The sequence below is a fragment of the Battus philenor genome, unplaced genomic scaffold (assembly GCF_028537555.1).
Source record: "Battus philenor isolate CCGP_79_NKW_IND1 unplaced genomic scaffold, ilBatPhil1.0.hap1 SCAF_17, whole genome shotgun sequence".
Classification (NCBI taxonomy): domain Eukaryota; kingdom Metazoa; phylum Arthropoda; class Insecta; order Lepidoptera; family Papilionidae; genus Battus; species Battus philenor.
Window position 1 is genome coordinate 5,888,630 of NW_027181679.1, and position 21,541 is coordinate 5,910,170.

Here is a 21,541-nt window from a genome sequence, read left to right on the forward strand (position 1 = left end):
TTTGCAATGTTTGCCAAGCTTATACACGTTGGAGGCGTTTTTAAGAAATACTTAAACACTATTTATAAGCAAGCCGTTCTTTCAAAACTCACCTGAGCCTGCGCCCTCTTTATTTAACTGCATATATATGTACTTTATCATTAATTTACAATGCTTTTTATAGTCTACAATCTTTGGAGCCTCAATAAAACTTTATCTAGTCCCGTAAAGAATACAGAAAAGGCTCATTCATTTCAAATTAAAGTTTCTTTTTTTAAAATTTACTTCGCGTGTATTTAAAACGAATGAAATCGTTACAAGCATGGAAGATTTAACGAGGAGGTAATTAAAGTGGATTGGAGCATCACTTTTTAGAGCACGCCGTGCATTAATGAGATGGTACAACGTTGCCGGCCTGCAAGCGGACGCACCTACGTACGTACGTCCTCACGCAGTTGGGCTCTATCTTATGGTAATAGACCAATTTCATTAACAACCGATGTCGAGATAACGCGGTCTTGTCTCCTAGAGTTATCTGGTCGTCATTGTGAACAGCGACGGGGTTTATTTAATGTTCGATCCGAGATCTGAACAAACAGATACACAATACAACGAATCGAATTCTGACTTACCATAGTTTTTTTTTTTTTGGATATCTTATAATCACTGCAACACATGTTCAGATCATGTGTTAACATTATTTTAAATTTGTTTTCCGTTGACACGTAGTATTTATTACGTTTTTGTGTGTTCTCATTTTTAAAACAATACGATAGCCACGGTTTTATGTTTCAAATCTTTTGAAGATGACCTCCAATCTCAATAATGTTGAAAATAAAAACATTTTTGATTATTTATTTATTGTTATAAATCTATATAATGAGATAAATTATACGATAAGTTCATTTATCTTCGTGCTTTTAGTAACATTTAACTACTGTTTAATGAATTAAGAAAAACATTAAATTACTTCATGTCTGTTTTTTAACTTTAATCATATAGTTACAAAGAAAATTATTTATATAAAGTATTGTTATTCCGTGTGTTCACCAGTACTTCTAGTAGTTCATACGAACAATGAATTATTGATCTGTTTGTTTGATGTGCACTATCGTTTAGCGTAATGTCACTGCTTGTTATTTATTTATTCATTCCGTGATGCAACATTTCTTCAGTACACACACATGAAAATTAATTAATAAACAAAGGAACTGAGGTTTTTTCTAGTATTAATTAATAAACATTTATTAATTTAAGAACGATGAGTTGACAACATGTAATGAACACAATAACATAGCCTTTTAACGTGACACCACATTGTGACGTGTTTTACAATTATAGACCATATATTATTGCACTTTCAAACAACACCGCAAAATAATTAATAATTTTTATTAATATTAAATGAAGCTTTAAGTTTATTACCTGGTTTAGCTAATAGTAAGACGATACAATAATTTTTTTAAATATTAAGATTAAATTAAAATTTATATTCAATAACACTTAGCTGTTGTTGGAATAACATTTTCATTTCATTTATGTAGACAATAGTGCCAGTATTATTTCGTGATAGTGCTACCGAAACTGCTGTGCCCTGTCTTAGGAGAGCGCGGAAAGGTGGGAATCGAGAACAAAAGAATATGAGCGTCACTATCGCCAGGGTCTGAGGATGGTGGTGGCGGACTGAAGGAACGGAGATGCCGGTACCTCCCCAGTCAGTACAGCGATTTTGTTACTGCTATAAACGGCTGGAATATTTATATTTACCTAGATCGTCTTTTATTCACGCTTTGAAGCAATGGTGTAGTCAGACTAAGCTGTAATAAATACTAATCAAAATCTTAATTCACATTACCATTAATCGTGTGTTCAATTAAATGATAATCCTGAATCACGTAATGCGTTGATGTCGTGTGGGAATATTGTAAAATGACTCGAGTAATTCTTCAATTAGATTAGATTACGTCGAAGGATGAACTCGGCGGGGATATGCTCCGCATATGATAACTGCGCGACATAAAATCCGATCGTTACATTAATTTTGCCGTTAAAAGATGTTCCGTTACCGGAGATTAAGCGATACTGGCTTGTAGTGACGTTTACATGACCCGGTACTTAGCGCTTGATTCCACTTTCTACATAGAAGTGCAATTCGTATTTTTAGACATAATACAGTATTATAAATTATCTTGTCATGTTTTCGCGAAAACATGTTCATCGGGCGCCATTATTAATTTACCATATAAATTAAAACGATGTAAAGTTAATTAAATTGTGTCGCCCCCTAGTTATTAATTAAGTCCGATGAGCAAATAACTGCCATCAAATGATATTATGTATCTCCATATGTACACAACTTTTGGTGTATTCTCTCTTTAAAAACTTTTTTTTTTAATATTATAGACGTACTTAGGAAACAATAACTATTTTATTTGTAGGCGATACGTTTGTTCGTCACTCTTCTAGAAGGTTAATCTTGGTATTGTTTCCTGATTAGTTACTGTTTAATGATGCCTTCAACTGTAAAAAATAAAATTTAGAATAACTATAAACTAACTATAAACTGCAATAATGTACCCAATCAAAAAGATCAAAAGCAAACTTTTGTATAGGTGGTTTTATTAATAAGAATATTTAAACTGCCCTTATGCCGACTACTCACAATACACACTACTCATAAAACTCCAGATTAGTGTATGTGCTTTTCATATAATAACAATGAAAACTGAATCGATATCTGCAGTGTATCCTAAGCTATGCAAATAACGTTCCTTATTTACACAGTCTGGCTGATTTTCTTATCAAACCGTAATCCTTTTTAATGGTTTTAGGCAAATTTGACCTTCATCTTGCCTGATGTTAAGTAATAACAAAATCTACGATGGTACATGCTTGCCAAAAAGATACCATTATTATTATATACTGTTAACTTACATAAATGCAAGCGGTATTCACATACAGCAGGCTGTTCACTTTGTTTGTAGATCTTTTATGAGTAGTAACTAGTTTACGAGCTTTAAAAAATGACAATGTACATTTTTTTTATAATTTAATCAAAGGCAGACTTAAGATAAAAAAAATATTCTCTAATAAGTACGTAGGTTTCTATGATAAGGCGATAAGATCGGTGCCAAGCGACCGCGAGTGACAAACGTGCCAAGTCTTCACGTTGCCAACTAAACTCGGAATATAAACGAGAATACATCGATACCGACGTGTACTTTCTTATACGACACTCGTTAATAACAAACCCTTTACATGTTAGCATTGTATTATCGATAAAGTATTTTCACAACACTAGTTTTTATAAGACGGAACACTATTATTATTGTTTTTATAAGGATAGATATTTTCAGTTTATTTATTTATTTATTTATTAACACTTTTTTGTACACTATAGACAATAAATAGAAGAAAAAAAGACACAATTCATATGGAAGCCGTCTTATCGCTCGAGGCGATCTCTACCATACAGCCTTTGGATGGTGTTGAGAGACATGAAGGAAATATGAAGGAAATGAAGGAAAAGAAAATGTACTACATAAATACGAAGAATACAATATCTTGTTTTAGAGGCCAAGGAAGTGCTGTTTTACCATTTCTTTAAATGTTGACAGCGATTTAGCGCATCTGATCGGGTCTTTGCTTTATTTTAAGGTTATTTATGACTTCGAAACTGTCATTGGATTATCAAAAATGCCATTAGACAATCATAAAGTTTCTTATAATATTGTTTCGTGTTTTTGGACTTGTCAGAATCACGCTTACGGTCAAATTATATATGATTTTTTATTACAGTCAGATTAATAGAATTATATACAAAAGGGGAGGGTGGAAACAGGATTAACTTTTTATGTAGGCCCGTTTTCATAAATGCCATGGTCATTGACATAATATCTATATGTAAATATAGTTTGACCAAAATTTTGATGTAACAAGACGATAATTAACTTGTATTTAAAAATACAACCATATTTATTTATATAAAAATTTATTTTTATTTCCCTTGGTCAATACATAAACGAAAGAACGACGATTTCATTGATCTTCTTTTTATTAATTTCGTAATATTTTGCTAGGGATTGTTATGGAATAAATTCAACTTCCAGTGCCGCTTTCACTTCAAATTTCTAAAAACAATATCCATATCTTTTTATATTATATGGTTAATTGTATGTGACTAGATCCAGTGTAGAATCAACATTAAAGCATTTCTTTCTTAATTATTAAGGTTCCAATTGATTGTTCGTAGCTAGGAATAGGACGAGTCGACGATAGGTTTGATGGGTCAGTAATATTATAGTACAATCTACCAAATAATTAAATGTTCGGTAGAAAATTACGCGCTCTGTACAATGGAGTAATTTAATTAACAATAAAATTAAAGATATAAATTCTAATTCAAAACATTAAAACAACTATAATAAAGTTTAAGGCAGCTTTTAAAAGCCAAGGTAAGTGATGTAAAAGCTCACCGCCTTCATTTAAATCACTGAAATGTCTTCAATCCACAAGATTTAATGCTAATCTTGATTGAAACTAAGTAAAGAGCTACGTTGTTTTATCTATCGATGATGTAGAATGCAGGATACATGATCACAGGGGCTGCGTTGATATTCAGTATTAAATATTTTGTATTCCGATAGCAACGTAAATATTTCGTAGCTGGTTGCAACGATTTATTGTAAATGGAGTGTTTATAGCTTATAAAATTACTGTCAATTTTAAATCAGTTTCGTTATAGATGGTATCTATATTTTATCCTTGATACAAAACTACTATGGTTATTTTCAATTTAACGACGCGTTTAAGTGAAGCGTTTTCAAAAAGGTAATGAATACAAAAAAAATTACTACATTTGTTTGTGGATTAAAAAAGATTTGTTAATTAATAAAGGAATACATAAGAAGAGAAAAGAATTTTATAATATGTAAATGCAAATTTAAAATTAACAGATAACATGTAATATATTTAAAAATGTATAAAATACTAAATATATGCTATTTAATTATTTTAAAACAAATATTACGTTTTCCAATTAAAAACAAGTAGTTTTGGAAATCCTCGTATTTTTTTACAATTCCAGTATTTATAGTAAGATTTTGCGTTTTATTAAATTTATGTGAATATTTATAATAAAAGAAATAATTAGAAATATAAGTACTATTTAAAAATTTATGTTCGATTGACTTTATTTTGATGTTACAACAATTTTTTTGTTTGTTTGCAATGGTGGATTTGTAAAAATTATGATTGTGATATTGATACCGAATTCTTTACTTAAAATTTCTATTTTGTAAATTTAACATTTAACGTAGTTTCACAAATAAATCTATTTATCAGAACTAATTTGGTTAGCATAACTTATGAGCTTAAAAATACTGTGTCTTAAAAATGGATGTAAATATTGTGAAACAAGTTTGTACAGCTATACCTGAAATAAAATAAATTAATCAACAAAACTTAATTGGTTTTTTTAATCTGTTACTCGCCACTGACTTGTCGAATAAAATTTATTTTATAGGTTATATGAATTTAATTAATTTTTCTATTGATCACGAAAGTTTTAAATTAGTATCAACGGTTATGATAATATTTGATGAAATATATGTTATATTTACAAAATAGGAATATTAAAAATATGTAAATAAACTTGATAATAATTTTAAGGATTTATTTTGTTTGAAGTTTCCTAAAATTTATTTTTAAAGTTGAAATATAAAGATTGAATACTACACTCGCGTGCAGCTGAATCCACTCAAGCCTACAAAACGTACAAAGTATTTTTTTGTGAATTGATTGGGACTATGTATATAAAAAATATATATATATCCTGTATTTTTTATTTTTGCGGTTAAATCCAGGCCTAGTGGCCATAAACAGTTGATTTCGATAAATTTGACGTCACCGATTTTTCGTGTTATTATTCGTCGGTTTGTGTTAACTAATGCTTTTATCGTGTTTTATAAGCTAACAGGCGTTCCAAAATGTGGTGCATCTTTCACATGAAAATTGTCAGTTACAAACCAGTTCTGGCATTGGCATAATGACAAGACATCTTCTTTACTAACATCAGATAATTTATGCCTTAATTAGTATTTTAATATTTTAAGAATTATGTAAACAAATCTTTTTGATCACAATATTTAAAAGAGCACCAAAAATATTGTGTAGATTCAATTGAAATTTTTCAAACACAAGCCTTGCTATATAATGATAGTGCGGCTTAATTGTGAAGTTGGGTTCAAACAACTACAATCAGATTTTTCTAGAAAATTTCATTTTCATTACCTCTTAACTATTTTTTTGAGGTGTTGAGAAGAGCATCATGTGTTAATGTACCAAGAATCGAATTAAGAGAGTAACGGTCTATGTAATTGAAATATGATCTGTACGATGTTAGTAACGCCCAATCTATTTTATCGAAATCATAGTTAGAAGTGGCTAGATTATTTTTCAGATTGGCATCTTGCACCCACTAGTGATTGTTGAATGGTATAATGGTAAACATTTATGATGGTCATAATCGGGCTGACATATCGTAACAAGGATAAAACACCAAACTAAAAATAAGGTATTAGAAAGAAACATTACCTTACACTGTTACATTAATGAGCGACGGTGAAATAAGTAAAAGAGTTAAAATAAGCGCTTAGGTTAATGATTTACTAGCGGCGTATCCTGCGCGTTTGCTAGATGCGCATGGGCACCGGAAGCGCGAATAGACGCGCCGCAGACGCACGCACTTCCGTCGATCACGGGCATCGAACCCAACACCTGTCCGCGCCCTGATGTTTACAACGGCGCCTACCAATATCTGTATATGTAGTACAGTTACGTATATTATGCCTACGTATACTCTCTAATAACTTTGCTTCATGTCTGTATGTTATTCAAAATTAACTACGTTATACTACATACATCGATCCTCCGTTTGTGTTATAATGATTGTAGTAAAAACTTTAAACGGGTGAAAGACACGCTTCAAATCTCTTAAAATATACTAACAGTTTCCTTCGACTAAACTAGTTTCTTCGTTAAAATATGTTTATATAAGGTCTTAAAAACTAATATTTATACAGAGTGTTAAGTTACAGATGTAAAGGCTTTAAAGGGATAAATGTATGGCTCATTTTACAGCAAAAGGCTTTAATGCTTTACACATATTTCCAACCACCATGTATAAAGGGATTATTCTGAAATATTTTACATTAATTTATATTTTCTATTGGGATTCGACAGGCCAATAACTTCAGGCTGTACAAAATCGGCAGGGAAATATATTGAACAATTGTTAATTTTAATGTGTAGTAATCCTAATTTTGTAAGCGTTTCTCCTTATGTTCAATATGTTCTTTATTATTTCTGAAACTGAATATTGTTGGATAGCTTGTACCATACATTTATAGACAGTAAATGACATACATAAAGTCTATGAAGATTTTGCACCCTGTATATCGCTAGAAGTTAATTTGTCATGGTAGTAATTTATTTCAATTCTTTAATTGATAATAAGGCATGACAAAAAGCGTGAAAAGATTTTATTTCTATAAAACAAAGAAAACTTAGTAAAAAGTTGTAGACTATCGTCAGCATTGCAAGAGTTGTTTGCAGTGAACGTTTGTTGCATAAAATAATTGACGGCAAGCTAGCGCCGGTTACCTCCAACAAAGGCAAGAGGTGTGTGGCGGTCTGTTCGTCCAACGTATTACCATATGCAAATGTTCACTCGCATTACACGGCCTCATGCGTCTGCCACAGTTTTTGCTACGACTACTCGGAGTTCAATGAAAGGTTTTTCAGCCTCACTTCAAGATCTCGATGTCTCTTTAATATATTTTTTTTATTACATTATATGGCTTCTACCACATCCACTGTTTTTGCTTTGACTTGACATTGTATGAATTATAACTCGATGGGGTTTTTGTGATAATTTTTATTATAGTCCAACTTGTTTGAGATACGATAAAATATAATTTGAACGCAGTTGTTTTAAACTACAAAATTTTGGGAAGTTATAAAACTCAACCTATATTAAAATTAATGAACGAGTGACAACAACGTTATTTTATTGCAATATCGTATTTGGTCGACTATTTTTAAAATAAATTTAACTTTATTTATATAATTCCAACATCATTTTTACTGATGTTAAGATCAACAATGTAAGCTTTCATACACTCTTATAATTAAATTTTAACCGTACATCATCTTTTCGAATACAATTATCAACTGATATAATATTAAATAATCTAGAGATGATTTTACCCATGTAGTAAAAATGTATCTAGAACAAATCTTGTCTAAATTAAAAGAAAATATTTTATGATATAAAGTGTGCTATGAAGTTTTATTTCTCGCTGCAGAATTGCTGCACTGGAGATAATTATATTTATGCAATTAGTGCGTTTTCTTCCTCGCCATAAAGTCCTAAGACTGAATAGCCGGTCGAAGTATAATGAAAAGCCACTTACACAAGTACAAAGCTATCCCACAATGTACCCGTAAAACAAATCTTAATGTTCAGAAGATGAAAATTTAAGGCGAAGTCGTAATTTCACTTGGTAATACTTCGCTATTATACTACGGCGAGAGACAACAGATTGCGGTCTTAGCTTTTATGATAATTCAAATAATCATGTTTCATTGCGCCATCTGGGTAGTGAGGCGTTTTATTTAATTGTTTAATATGAGATGAAAATGATTGCTATATCGGCGTAAACATTTAAGATGTTTATTTAAATGCACAGTTATTAGAAAAAGTCATTCTATAACAACTTATATATTTAAAGTATGCTTTCAAGAAGAAACATCAGAGAAAGGGACTCTATATACTGCAAATCTTTGTATGAAATCTTTTTGTAGTGGATTATTCTTGTAGTCTCTTGGTTCTATTTCAAAGTGTAAAGATTTTTTAAAATTTTCTTTACGACATCGGATTATCAATGAGGAGATCCGTAGACGAATGAAAGATGGCCCAGCAGATTGGCATGTTGAAATGGCAATAGACAGGCTCCATAGCGCACAGAACTGATGGCTGCTGGTGCCTTATAGTCCTGGAGTGTAAACCACAGACCTGCAAACGGTTGTTGTTAATGCATAAGGTAGAGAGACGATCTTGTTAAGATCATCGGATGATGGAATCCAGGTCGCTTCCAACCGATCTTATAGAAGATCTTTTAGAGATGCCCATGTCCTGCAGTGGATATTTTATGGCTGAAATGATTATGACAAACAATATAACTGTGTTATGAAGTGAAAACTGTGGCTAAGTTACCTTTTCCTTGTTAATAATGGAACACTAGTGTAAAATTAAAAGCTATAAGATCACTGACCTTTAGGTACGCCGAGGCGCAGTTGCTCCTTCTCCCAGGAGGCGAAGGTGGCCTTCAGCGCCTCGGCCATCTTCTTGTTGGTGCCGGGCGTGAGCGGCGGCACCTGCGACGGGATGTCTGTAACAAATATATGTTATTAAATACTTTGGCCAGATTACTAATTAAAGAATATATAGACTTTTGTTTGTCCTGCGCTGTGATTAATTATTTTATCACACACATAAAATTAGCATAATAATAACGTTTCTTATTATTTGCTTATATTCATACAACATTCAATATATTTTCTACATTTCTATAATAGATTTCCGTATCAAAAATGTGTAATAACTATGCATATGTGACATATGTATAGTTATCAAAAGCTGGCAATAATAAAACGTTTTTATTTAATTGAATGATACAATTTACTTTGAGGCGTCATAAACATAACATTAGAAGCTAATTTCAGAAACACAATGAAGTTTGTTGTTTATCTAAGTTCAGTAGAAAAATTTTACCTATAATTCATTTTACTCTAATAGAAAATCATGTTTCTATAAATTGCGTGGCTCAGACGGCGCCACCGTACAGAAGTCCAGCGTGTCTAATCAAGAGCCAACCCCGCACGAGATCGTTATCTCCTGGATTAATATCTTTATCAACTATATATTTACAGAGAATCGAAGTACAAATTAATAGCTGATTTCTTTTCGAGCTACGATGGCTTTGAATAAAATAAATCAGAGATAAACAAGTGAGATTGTGTTTGCGTGTGTGTGTAATACGTGCAGGCTTCATTCATAAGTGCGTCAGGTTTGTGTTGGATGTGTGCGTAGGCGTTTCGTGAGTGTGTGCGTGGCTTGCACACCTGCCGACCAGTTCTGAGATGCGGAGATTTGTGCTCCTCTCCCACGGTCGCTGCCCCGCGTTCAGATCAGTTCTAGCTGAACCTTGCTCTTATATCATTTAAATAAAACCATTGTTTAGCCTTAGATAAATAAAAACCACAAAAATGCTATAATTAAAAATAAAATTAATCATGATTCTACATTTTTTTCATTAATCTGTATAGTAAATTGTCTGAACAAAACAATCTGTTAAAATTTAACTAAGGTTGCAGATTAGCAATATCAATATAAAAATATAACAAAATATTGACGTTGATTATAATATATTATTTTTAATTATTAATGTGGACTTTTTCTTTATCAAAAGCATCAGCTATTTTATCAAACTTTCCAAGTAATAATTTATAATTCCCTATTGCCTTTTGTCACATGCTGTTTGTTATAATGAAATAATTTATTGATATTACCTATTTATTTCCATTGACTAGTAGTAAGCCAAGTTATAACATATATATTATTCATATGTACTACATGCCTAGAATAATTATGATTTTTACTTTTTAATTATTTGATATAACAGCTAGGTTTAGCAACCAGATTCAGTTCGATAATAGTTTTGGTATTTCGAGACTCTGAATATCCACACCTGGAAACTAGTAGTAAAAACAATAGATTCATAGTAAATAGTGAGTCTTGATTCATAACTTCATGATGTCTAATTATGTTGACTGAGTTAATGCTAATGTACGGGTTTAAACACACACACACAGATGTTGTACATTATTGACAAACATCATATTTTGTTTTGCTATTGGTGTACCATATATCAGTTAGTTTCAATAAACACTAAATTTTTATTTAAAACACCCCTAAATATATATATATAATTGTCACCATCATCATTTGAATTCTAGGACGTATACAAGCGGGCAAGGGTGTCCTCCGTAAATTTCTGAAAAGACCCATTGGAAGCGGCCGATATCTAGGCTCCTTGGGTCGACCTTAAGAAGGTCGTCCGTCCACGTTTCATGTAAACGTAATACGCTGCGCTTGCCGTCTCCATTCCAGTACCGTTGAGCCCCGACGGCTATCGTCTCTTCAAATTGTCAGTCTGCTAGGCTATTTCGATTGCTTTTGTTATTCTACGGATCTCCTTATTCCTGATTCGATCTCGAAAAGAAACCTCGAGTATAGCCCTCTCCATGGTTGATTGTGCGACTGTGAGCATTTCAATGTTTTTGAATTTAACTTTATTATTGTCGTCTTCGTGTATTTTTAAATTTACATGTTTAATTTTTATTTAAGGATCCAAAGCATCATTAATATATATCCAAGCACAGATGTGTGAAAACTAAAAAAAATTTCCTTTAAAATATTTAACCTAACACTGTAAAAATTATGTAAATGTTTATATAAATAAATAAATAAAGTAACGATAAATAGGTAGGTATAATCAGGTGTCGGGTGATTTCACAGCAATGCGTACGAAGACATTAATTGCGTTGGATCGATGCGTTGTGATTTACTAGCAACATCCCGCGCAGGTGCACTTGAATCACGATCAGTTCGCGTCTTACGGCCGGTGATAATTTCACTTCAACTAGCCGTGAGCCACATTATAACAATCCTGCGTTTCGTTACAAATACGAGATACAGCGATGCTGCAATCGGAATTATGCGTCTTATTATTTCTTGATTATGTACTGGCTCTCTTTTTTATTATTATACCTCTATTATGTTTTAGTTTCCCAGTAGTTGAGCGTGACAAAGTGGCAGTGGGCAAGCTACATAACGTGCAGAACAGGCCGCTGGAGCCAGCTGGTTTAGCTTACCTTAACAAAGTCGTCTCTGCCTTACGGTTGGCTATAAGGTGGAGAGACGATTTTATTAAGTTTATCGGAAGACGCTAGATGCAAGCCGCTTCCGAACGGTATTATTATAAAAAATATATAGAAGTTGCCCTGGAAGATGAAATAATTGTCATATATATTTAAAAATGCTTCTTGAAATATTCGTCATTTTGCCTTTATAGGATATTTTCATAATTCTTTTTAAAGTTGGCTTATAAATAATTTTAATATAAACATTAAAGTGATCTCGTTTATTTCAAACTGTTAACATTAAATAACTATTTTTAGGAATATTATACATAATAATACAGTTTCAGGTTGTAAACATGTTGTCATTGCAATGACTTTGGATGAAAATCGATACACGAAGTCAATTAAGCAGAGGTTCATGGACTTGATTAAGTCGATGTCACTTTAATGTCCCTTTGTATGTCAGCCCGCCTTTATTAAGACGTTAATTTTTTGTCTGCATTTAAACTGGCTGCTATTGTTTTGTGAGATAAAATGCAGCGGTGAATCGATAAATAGATGCACCACAGTTGCATTTAAAGTTACGTGCTCATGCAGGAATGCAGAAATATATCGTCGTATTTATGTATTCATATATATAAATACGACGATAGATTACATCTTGTTGATTTTTGCTTTGTTTATTGCGAATAACATGTTAATTAAAAATGCATATTAACAATGTTAACATCGTTTTCTCGTATGATAATCGTAATTTTGTTCAAAATCATAAATATATGTTGTTTGAATGTAAGTGTTGCTACCCATAATTTGCAAGAACACGACCGTATGTCGATAAACAAAAAGTATATGTGATGGCAACGAAAGTGCGTGAAAGCCTAAGACAAAAGATAGTGTTGATAAAAAAGATCCGTCGAGGTTTTAGCAGTCATAAAGAATTTCCGACATATAACAGCGGATAAGCAAGTTAAAGTGACAGCGAGTAGGAGACAGGCGAGGACAGCGTAGAATATTCATTCACAAGGTTCAATAAATGAACTTGTTTAAGTCATCAGAAGAAGCTGGATACAGGCAGCTTCTAAACATTTCTTTTTGTAAATCTACAGGGGAGGCCCTCAGTGGATGTAACGAAAAAATGTAACGAACAAAAGGTTATTCGCAAATTATTAGTTTTTTTTTGTTTTGTTCTATACATAAACGATATAATTCCATATGCTCAATATGGCGCGGTTACAAATAATATTTTATAAAGAATCGCTTAATTTTCAATGCTTTTGGATAGCAGCAGATTTTAAGCCAGGCGTATCGTACGATGAAGTATTTTGTTCATTATTAACCTTTTCATATAGTTAATTCTTCTATTACTTTCAGCTATAACAGAGTTCATTTCAATGCGTAGTTTCGTGTATCACTAAATCTGCAATATAGGAACGACTTAATTTCGCAACGACGTTCTCATATATTGACATTTACCGAGATGAAATAAAAACAACAAAGTTGTAAGACTTCCGTTTCCGTAATTAAAAGTAATGAGAGTAGAGTGATTTCGGTTTAATTTCTCGTGTCGTTTCCGACGGGGACCATCCGGCAGGTCAGTCTCAGTACCATGGGATACTGGCTCCATCGCCAAGTCGTTTAATTTATTTCTTTCGAAATTATATCGTTTCATTAACAGTCGTAAAGTGGCATAATACAGAGGCACAAGTTTTTATTAGAGAGAAGAAATCTTAAAAATCTTCTAAAGCCCTTTAAATTTAATATACTGGCTGTCCCACTAATCAACGTCATATCATATTGATTGATGGGGAAGTTAGTAGCCAAAAAAACCTAATTAATATTGCTACTTCGTTCGAATACATTATTACGCAAAAATGGACATCTGAGTCTTTATTCTTCGCATTCTAAAGATCATTGTCTTATTACGTTTTCAATGTCTTATTTCATTGGTTATTGATATATTAAACAGATAACATGAATTTGTGACAATATACAACCAAAAATAACGTCTCGTATAGTATAAGTAAACTTTCTGTTCAGTCGTTCTTCCATTTTTTCATTCTAGAAGATCGTGATCTAGACTAGATTTCGCTTGCTAATGTATTGCTTTCAGCTTTTGTTTGCAGTCATGTTTTATAAGCAATAATCGCTTAAAACCAACACCAAACGAAGTAGAAGAAAGATTGTATTACTAATACAACAGCCCTACGAAAGTGGAAACCCTTCCAAGGCTGTACAGCGGTCTAGTGTTATTCGGAGATGCTGCGAATTGGCCATGCGCATCTCCGGTTGCCCATTGTGTTTTTATCCACGCCATTCACGATTCGACGCACTCATGTGCAATGTTTCAAATTTTACTAATGACTATAAAGGACTTTACATAGAACCGGCATCATCATCACTAGTCTACGAGTAATTTATTTATATCGATGATTTAAAAAAAGAATATCACTTATCATAATGAGTTATAAGAATCTTCTTTAATTTTCTGTAGTGTTTTGTTTTGTACAAGTTTTTCAATTTAAAATATTATATCATTGTTGTTATAGTTAACCACATTCAAATTAAATATTTTAAAATAAGCTCGACTGGTAGATTATGGCTCGTACTTTCTCTATGACAGAAGTTATGCGTCCAACAGTGGGAACGTAAATATAATTATCATCGTCATTGTTTCAATTGAGAGACATGTACTGCTGATCACAAGCCTCCCCCGTAGATTTCCAATAAGACCGGTTGGAAGCGACCTGTATCCAGCGTTTGTTTGAAGATGGGCAGATTCGATCGCACGGTCCGTGGTCTCAATTCCAAAACCTTAAGGTTCTAGTAGCCATCTGGTCTGCGAGCTATATGCCCTACCCACTGCTATATCAACTCACTAATCCGAGTGGCTATGTATGTTACCTTGCTCGTCTATGAATCTTCGCAAATTGATTTGAACTATAAATATAATATTAAGGCAAAATTTTGTAGCGTATCTACTCTATTTGTCTTTTAGTCGATCTTTCTTCATGATTTTCAAGATAACACATTTCAATTTACCTGCTTATTAATTACCCAATTTTTTTTAGAAGTAACGCTGTAAATCGTTACATTTATAATTTGAATGGAATGCATGCGTCGCGGCGTTGGGGTGGGCATGCACACCGCATGTAAATGCTCAGCGGTTCCGCAATATCCAACAGGTGGCGAACAGGGGTCGCTCAGAACGATCGCTATACACTTGTTGCTTTAGCGGTCGTGTAGTTTACGTGCAAGTGTGAGTTGTGTTCGTTATTTCACCTTGGTAGTTTTAGATTGAGAGATTAGTTTTTTGCCGGCCATAACTCCATATTTTATACAGAGTGTTTGCTTATAGGTGTAACATCGGCAAAGGTATAGCTCATTTACCGTGAATGAATGTGTGAGGCACCCTATCTAAAAATCAATGGTTTCGTAAATAATATATATATATATATATAAATATATATATATATGTATATATATGTATATACTTATATATATATAGTTGAGAAAGCTTAATTTTTTTGGCTGACAAATGAGACCAAATCTAACCAATCATACTGTATATTATTCAAAGGATTTGGATAGGTAACAAAAATTGGAAATTCTTCAGGTTTGTTTTGCGTAACCGAAGACGTTAATATCTTTACTTGTCTGACGAAATAGTAACTGCAGGTGATATTTTAATTCTTCTTCTTATTAGCTAATATGCGCTCACTGCAAGGATTAGGGATCTCCCAAGGATCGTCACGAAGATCGATCATGCGCAGTACGTATCCAGAGACTTCGTCGGTCCACACAGTCCACAGGCGTCGGTCCACACAGTCCACAGACGTCGGTCCACACAGTCGCCACTCGAGAACGGCCGTTGATTATAATTCACGTTGCTATTACTAATATGAATATATTAATGATCGTTATGAAAATAATTATGAATCTTTAATTGAACAGTTAAACTAACAGGAAATTAGAATTACTTATTTAAAAAAATATATTGTTATATTAAAAAACTAGGCATAAAAAAAAACATGTTGTAATAATTAGAGAAGTCATCAAAACCAAAGTATCTCGATTCCGTTTTGAAAAGCCTTTATTACTTATAAAATCATTTAACGAAATTTTAATATAGATTGTTATACCCCAAGTGTATTTACCTCTGACACCGGCGGTGTTACAATAGCGAGCGGGAACAAAAGCTCGCCATTTTTACAGCCGCCATTGTTCGCCACTTGAACTTGGAACGTCGCGTGACGTAAGCAGCGCGTGCGTTGTTTCGAATTTAAATCGTCCGTTGCAGCCGATATAATTACTATAAAAACTGTTACTGGTCATTTTATAATTATTAAACAATCGCTATCCAATGTCTGAAGTTACATCTGTATTGCTTTTTATGATGTCGTTATAAAGGATTTGAAAGCTGGTATTAAAGTTAAGAGAGATTATAAGCGGCACCGTGAAAATTTTATCCATTGACATAAAATATATAGTTTTGAACCATAAAAATAAGTTTGCGGAATATTTTTCATTTATTTATCATTATAAAAAAGACTTACAATTTTTGAAAGAAGATCGCACAAGAAATCACATTGGTTTATATTTGTGCTAACGAAGTTGACATTGAATATAAAACCCAAAAAAATGATAAAAAATTAAGATAAACTGTAGAATGAGTAAAAGAGGCCAAGTCCCTATTAGCAGAGACATCAAAGTATTCTAGTCAAAATCATCGTATAAATCGATAACTTTTATCGATCGTGTAAATATATAAATATATAATATATTTATATATTTACACGATATATAATATATAAAACCTATGTAAATGAAAAATAATATCTATGAAAAAAATATTCAAATTCCCACGCTCTTTGAAATGGATTAGTAATGTAAAAAACATATTTTCACCCGTATCACCCTGGCACCCGCTCATGCATATAGAAGGGTGTAGTTGTAATGCGGTAAATGTGTTGATTCAAACGGTTTTTTATCCACTGACGCATGCAATGACTTAACATTAGCGTTACTTTTTTCTTTAGCAATTTTCTGTTACTTGTGGCTGGAAAAATAGGTTGTACTGTTGTTATAGATCACAGAAATGCTTGCGATAGAATTATATTAAACTGTAGCCTACTTAGCTTTGTCGCCCCTTTAACAATAACAACATAGTAAATTTGAAAGCTGTTTTTCAGATTGACCAGTTGAAGTAAGTCCTCAATTCAACTTACTATTTTTTTAGATTTAACAGGGTTTAATTTTTAGGTGATGAGTAAATAGCAAATATTATATGTTATGGATTATTGTTTAAAGGTAATTGTTTGTTTTTTAAAAATACTTCAGGAAAATTATGACAGAATTATTAGAAATATATATAGGTATCTTCAGTCCACTTCGCGTGGTCCAGACTGCTTTTTGTGCATGCATAATTCATAAAATTTTTGCAAATGTACTTCTCTAATGTACTCAATCCTCATTGCGGAAGGAATCTTGTAAAAACTGTTCTTAGTTAAACTTTATTTGGCAAAGGCATATTCAAAATGAACTTCAAGTCTAAGTCTTGTGGTTCCGGGTATTGTAAAGAGTTAGTTCTTAGGTGGAAATATCTTATAAAGGATGATCAGTTACACGTTTATACGTTTCGAAGGGGCAAAAGTATTGCTTGGTTGTCAGCAAAAATCTTTTATGTTTTTACAACTATTTCAAACCACTATGTATAAAGTGATGACTCTGAAATATTAATATTTTCTATTGAAATGCGACAGGCTAATAGCTTCTGGCAGTATACAGCCTGCCGGGATAGATAGTATCTAATAACTAATTTTAATAAGTAGTGGGCCGAATTGGAAAAACGCTTAGCAGCTATTTAATCACCCCTTTGAAGCTTTTACACCTATAACCATTCTCTCTGTATAAATAGATGAGGTATGATGAAGACGAGGAAAATTACATGTAAATAACGAAATAAAGTAGTTTTTCGTATTAGAAAATTTTAGCTTCGGTATAGTTAAGTACAGATGTAAAAATTTTTAGATGTTTGGTGGTGCCGCAATAGAGATGCATTAATCTTGTACAAATCAGTAGCCGGCCACGAACGTAGGCGAGGGACCTTTGCTCAATGACATAGGCGGCGCGGGCGCATCATCTCATTGAGTTCGCACCGGATGGGCCAATCAGCGGCGTGAATGGACGCCCCCGCTCTACTGCTGTGCTCGGTTATTAACTGCCGTATCTAGTGCCGCTGGCTTCTTTGTTATATCCATGATTTGACGCTTTATTGCCTTGAACACGACTGCTGCCGAAATCTTTGACGATGGTGATGTTTTAACTAAGTTATTGCTTTTTTACTTGATTTCATTTATCTCTGCTATGTAAATCATACAAACTTTATCATTATCGTTCTGTAGTTTTTGTATATATATATAAATTCGTTTATTTAAAATTCAAGATAGTGTAGTGTGAAGTGACAAATGGTAGTAATATCTATACCCAATTTTGGTAGATATTTTAATATTAAAAGTATAAGGAAATACACAAAATAGATTAGACAAAAATAAGGTTAGATACAAAAAATACGGGTTGCAGATCGCTTCTTACCGGATTTATTGGAAATCCATGAAGGAAGTCTATGTCTAAAATGATGATGATTATTTCACTATAATAACACTGCGCCAAAGCCAGACGAAATAGTAGATGTCAAAACGTAAACAGTATTTCAAAACGACGGAAAATATAGAAATGATATGAACTCTTCTTTTGACTTTGTCGACGATATGCATACTTAAGAAGATGAATATTATGTTCAATATATCTGATTCATTGAATGTATTATTAAAGTCAGTCTTGTGATCTCTTTAATACTCATAGTTTCCGATGATATGAATTTAAATAAATCTGAAACATTAATCTAGAATCAATATTTTGCGATTTGATGAATCATTTTGAGTATTAATGATACTAATTAAATGGTTACATATTCTGTATATGTTCTACATGAGTGTTTTAAGTGTATATAAACAGTATGGGCGAATAATAGCACCGAGTGGGTTATGAGCGTACACAAGGTCTTCACTTTCAAGACCATCAGAGCAGCACGAGGAGCAAGTCATAATTACAGCAATAACGGTTGCGCAACCGTCCGCCCTAAGGTTCACGACACACGCGATGTTTCAAAACAGGTGGACGCCGCGAATATTCTCCGATTTAAAACTTTAATGCCACCTAAGTTGATATTAGGTAGCCAATTTAACGCTCGATAGACAAAAACAAAATTGTCTTAATTGTACGTACCGCACGCTACTGTTCGAAGGTCATTTGCGACGACCGAGACAACTGTGTTGAATCAACATAAACAGTTTTATTTTATATCTTTTAGTTTTGAGGAAAATAAAGTTTAAAATTAGAGTTATGAGCAGGGCCTATTTCACTTATGAGCCCCTTCCGCCTCTCAATTTACAAACGAATCGACTCAATGAGTCTAATGCGTTGATCTTAACCAATACATTTTTGTGTTCGTTCATTGGTCATATGTGAATAAAAAATTTTCCGTATTTTCTGTCCAGTGTTTTAGTGCTACTTTTACATTAGTGTAATAATGATTTTGTTTACAATTTGAATGTAGGTCTCTCCTGACCTTGAGACCCAAGGTTGAAGCCTACAGGAAAATTCATGCCACGTTATAAGTCTGTGCACAAAACGTCATATTAAATATTGCGACGTTCGTTTCGTAATAGCAATTGAAGCATGCTATTAAGGAGAACTCATGGGTAGCGTCTTCGGTCGAATGATACGCATCAGAAAACGAACGTTTTCATATTTTTCCAGCGTCACGGCGCGTTCACATTTGGGGCAAGTGCACGCGAAACCGAGAGTGTTGCGTCAAGTGGAGGATGATACGTGCGGTTTTTCACAACCGACAAATGCTGTTGCGAATTTGATACCAGCAAACGGCACCCGCGCGAAGGTTGGTCATGACTGACAGCACTTGAGTTTGAACATCGATGTCCCTTTTAAACCTGTTTTCTTAACTTAATTTCGTTCTTTTTTCACGCCACATTAATGAGTATATCAGTTATACAACATTTGTTTTTAAAGTACAATATAATTAGTGGTTAACCTTGAAAAAATTATTACAAATATTTCTTTAACATAATTTTTCAAACACGGTTGACAAAAGTAGAAAAAAAAGTACTAATTTCTTCTATAATTAGAATAAAGTATGAAGTTTTTATTAATCTTTTAAAATATGGTATTCGAGAAAATTAATAATTGCGCGGTCATAGTAATGAAAAGAACAAGCCAGGGTGCATAAAATTAATTTTCAAAGGCAATAATTTAAAAAAATACGTGACATTGATTTTTTTAACGAATTTTCTGGTGTTAACCACTACCGTCAATTTAACTACGCGACTTAAGCTTGACGTTTATTTACCAGATTGTATGTAGACAATAAGAGAAACACTTTCCTTTAGTATATTTAAACCAATCGTATAATTTATAAAAGATTAAATATTTACAAAAGTAACACGGGACCGTGATGTGTAATGTAGTTGTTAACTTACCTTTTGGCTTATTGAAAGCTTTCATCATGACCTTGATTCCCATGCCTGCGATGGCCACCGTCGCCTCGACGAAGATTTGCTTCTGGCCTTAAAGTCCAAAATGTAACCCGTTGGCAGGCTTACGCGTAATAATCTCCTTTTCTGTGTTTTAGTCTTTCGGCACTGTTTATATGTACAAGTTATGGGTCTATTTCGTATTTATAATTTTTGTATTATACACAAATCACTATATCTACTTTAGATTAACGATAAATATCACACTGTTTGTTAATAGTTCGATCGTCAGTCTAAACACTCTTCACTGTTTTTCATTTTGCTGAAATTTATTATTACGTCACAGTTTAAAAGTTCATATTTCCTGAGAACTGTTCATTGCTCGCTGCACGAACTGACACCTGCATCGAGACACAAGTAGATATGTAAATGAGTAACGTTCGAATCGCCTTGTTTTTCAGCGAGCATAGGTCGTCCTTCGATAAACAGTCGAACAGAACTGGTATTGTTGTAGGTGGCAGGCGAAAGAGCAATTAAGAGATAGCTAATGCGCGCAGTTACAAGGCGATGCTCTCTATTCGGCGTCGTGCTGCCCCGAAAGGGGGCATTATACAAATAGCAAACATTCTCACAGGTGCGCGGAACGATCCGGCACAGGCGTTTCCGGCTCGTCACCCCACTTGCCGCTGTTTCCCGCCACCCCCGCGCCTGCGCCTGCGCCTCCTCCCCCTGCCGCGTCTTTACCCCACGGCACCCCCTCGCTCGGGGATGTTCCCACAATAACCGCTAGGCCATGACGGCCAATTTTGCTAAATTACAGTTAAAATGGCTTCTCTTGAAATAACTTACGTTTTAGTGGTTTTGTAAATTTTAAATTCTTGTAATGTTAACACCTTGTCTTTATTGTAAAATGTTTGAATAAATTTAGTAGCAGTGCCTAATTTGTACATCTTTTTTCTAAAATACCAATATAACGATCTGTGATTTTCTTTTTCCATATTATTATATTTAAACTTATATTACTATTT

At 33.2% G+C, this 21,541-nt stretch overlaps 1 protein-coding gene across 4 annotated transcripts in view; it reads right to left on the bottom strand.

Moving 5' to 3' along the window:
• The window catches only part of pnt (pointed), a 177,420-nt gene that overhangs the window by 46,488 nt on the left and 109,391 nt on the right, over positions 1-21,541 (bottom strand). For 2 of the 4 annotated variants that reach the window (XM_068763075.1, XM_068763073.1), the window contains exons 2-3: positions 20,520-20,914; positions 9,315-9,431 (exon numbers count right to left, since the gene is read on the bottom strand). In XM_068763075.1, the coding sequence (XP_068619176.1) occupies positions 9,315-9,431; positions 20,520-20,562 (160 nt within the window). In that variant the 5' untranslated portion in view covers positions 20,563-20,914. The remainder of the gene's footprint in view (positions 1-9,314; positions 9,432-20,519; positions 20,915-21,541) is intronic. The other 2 variants (XM_068763072.1, XM_068763071.1) reach the window with 1 other exon arrangement.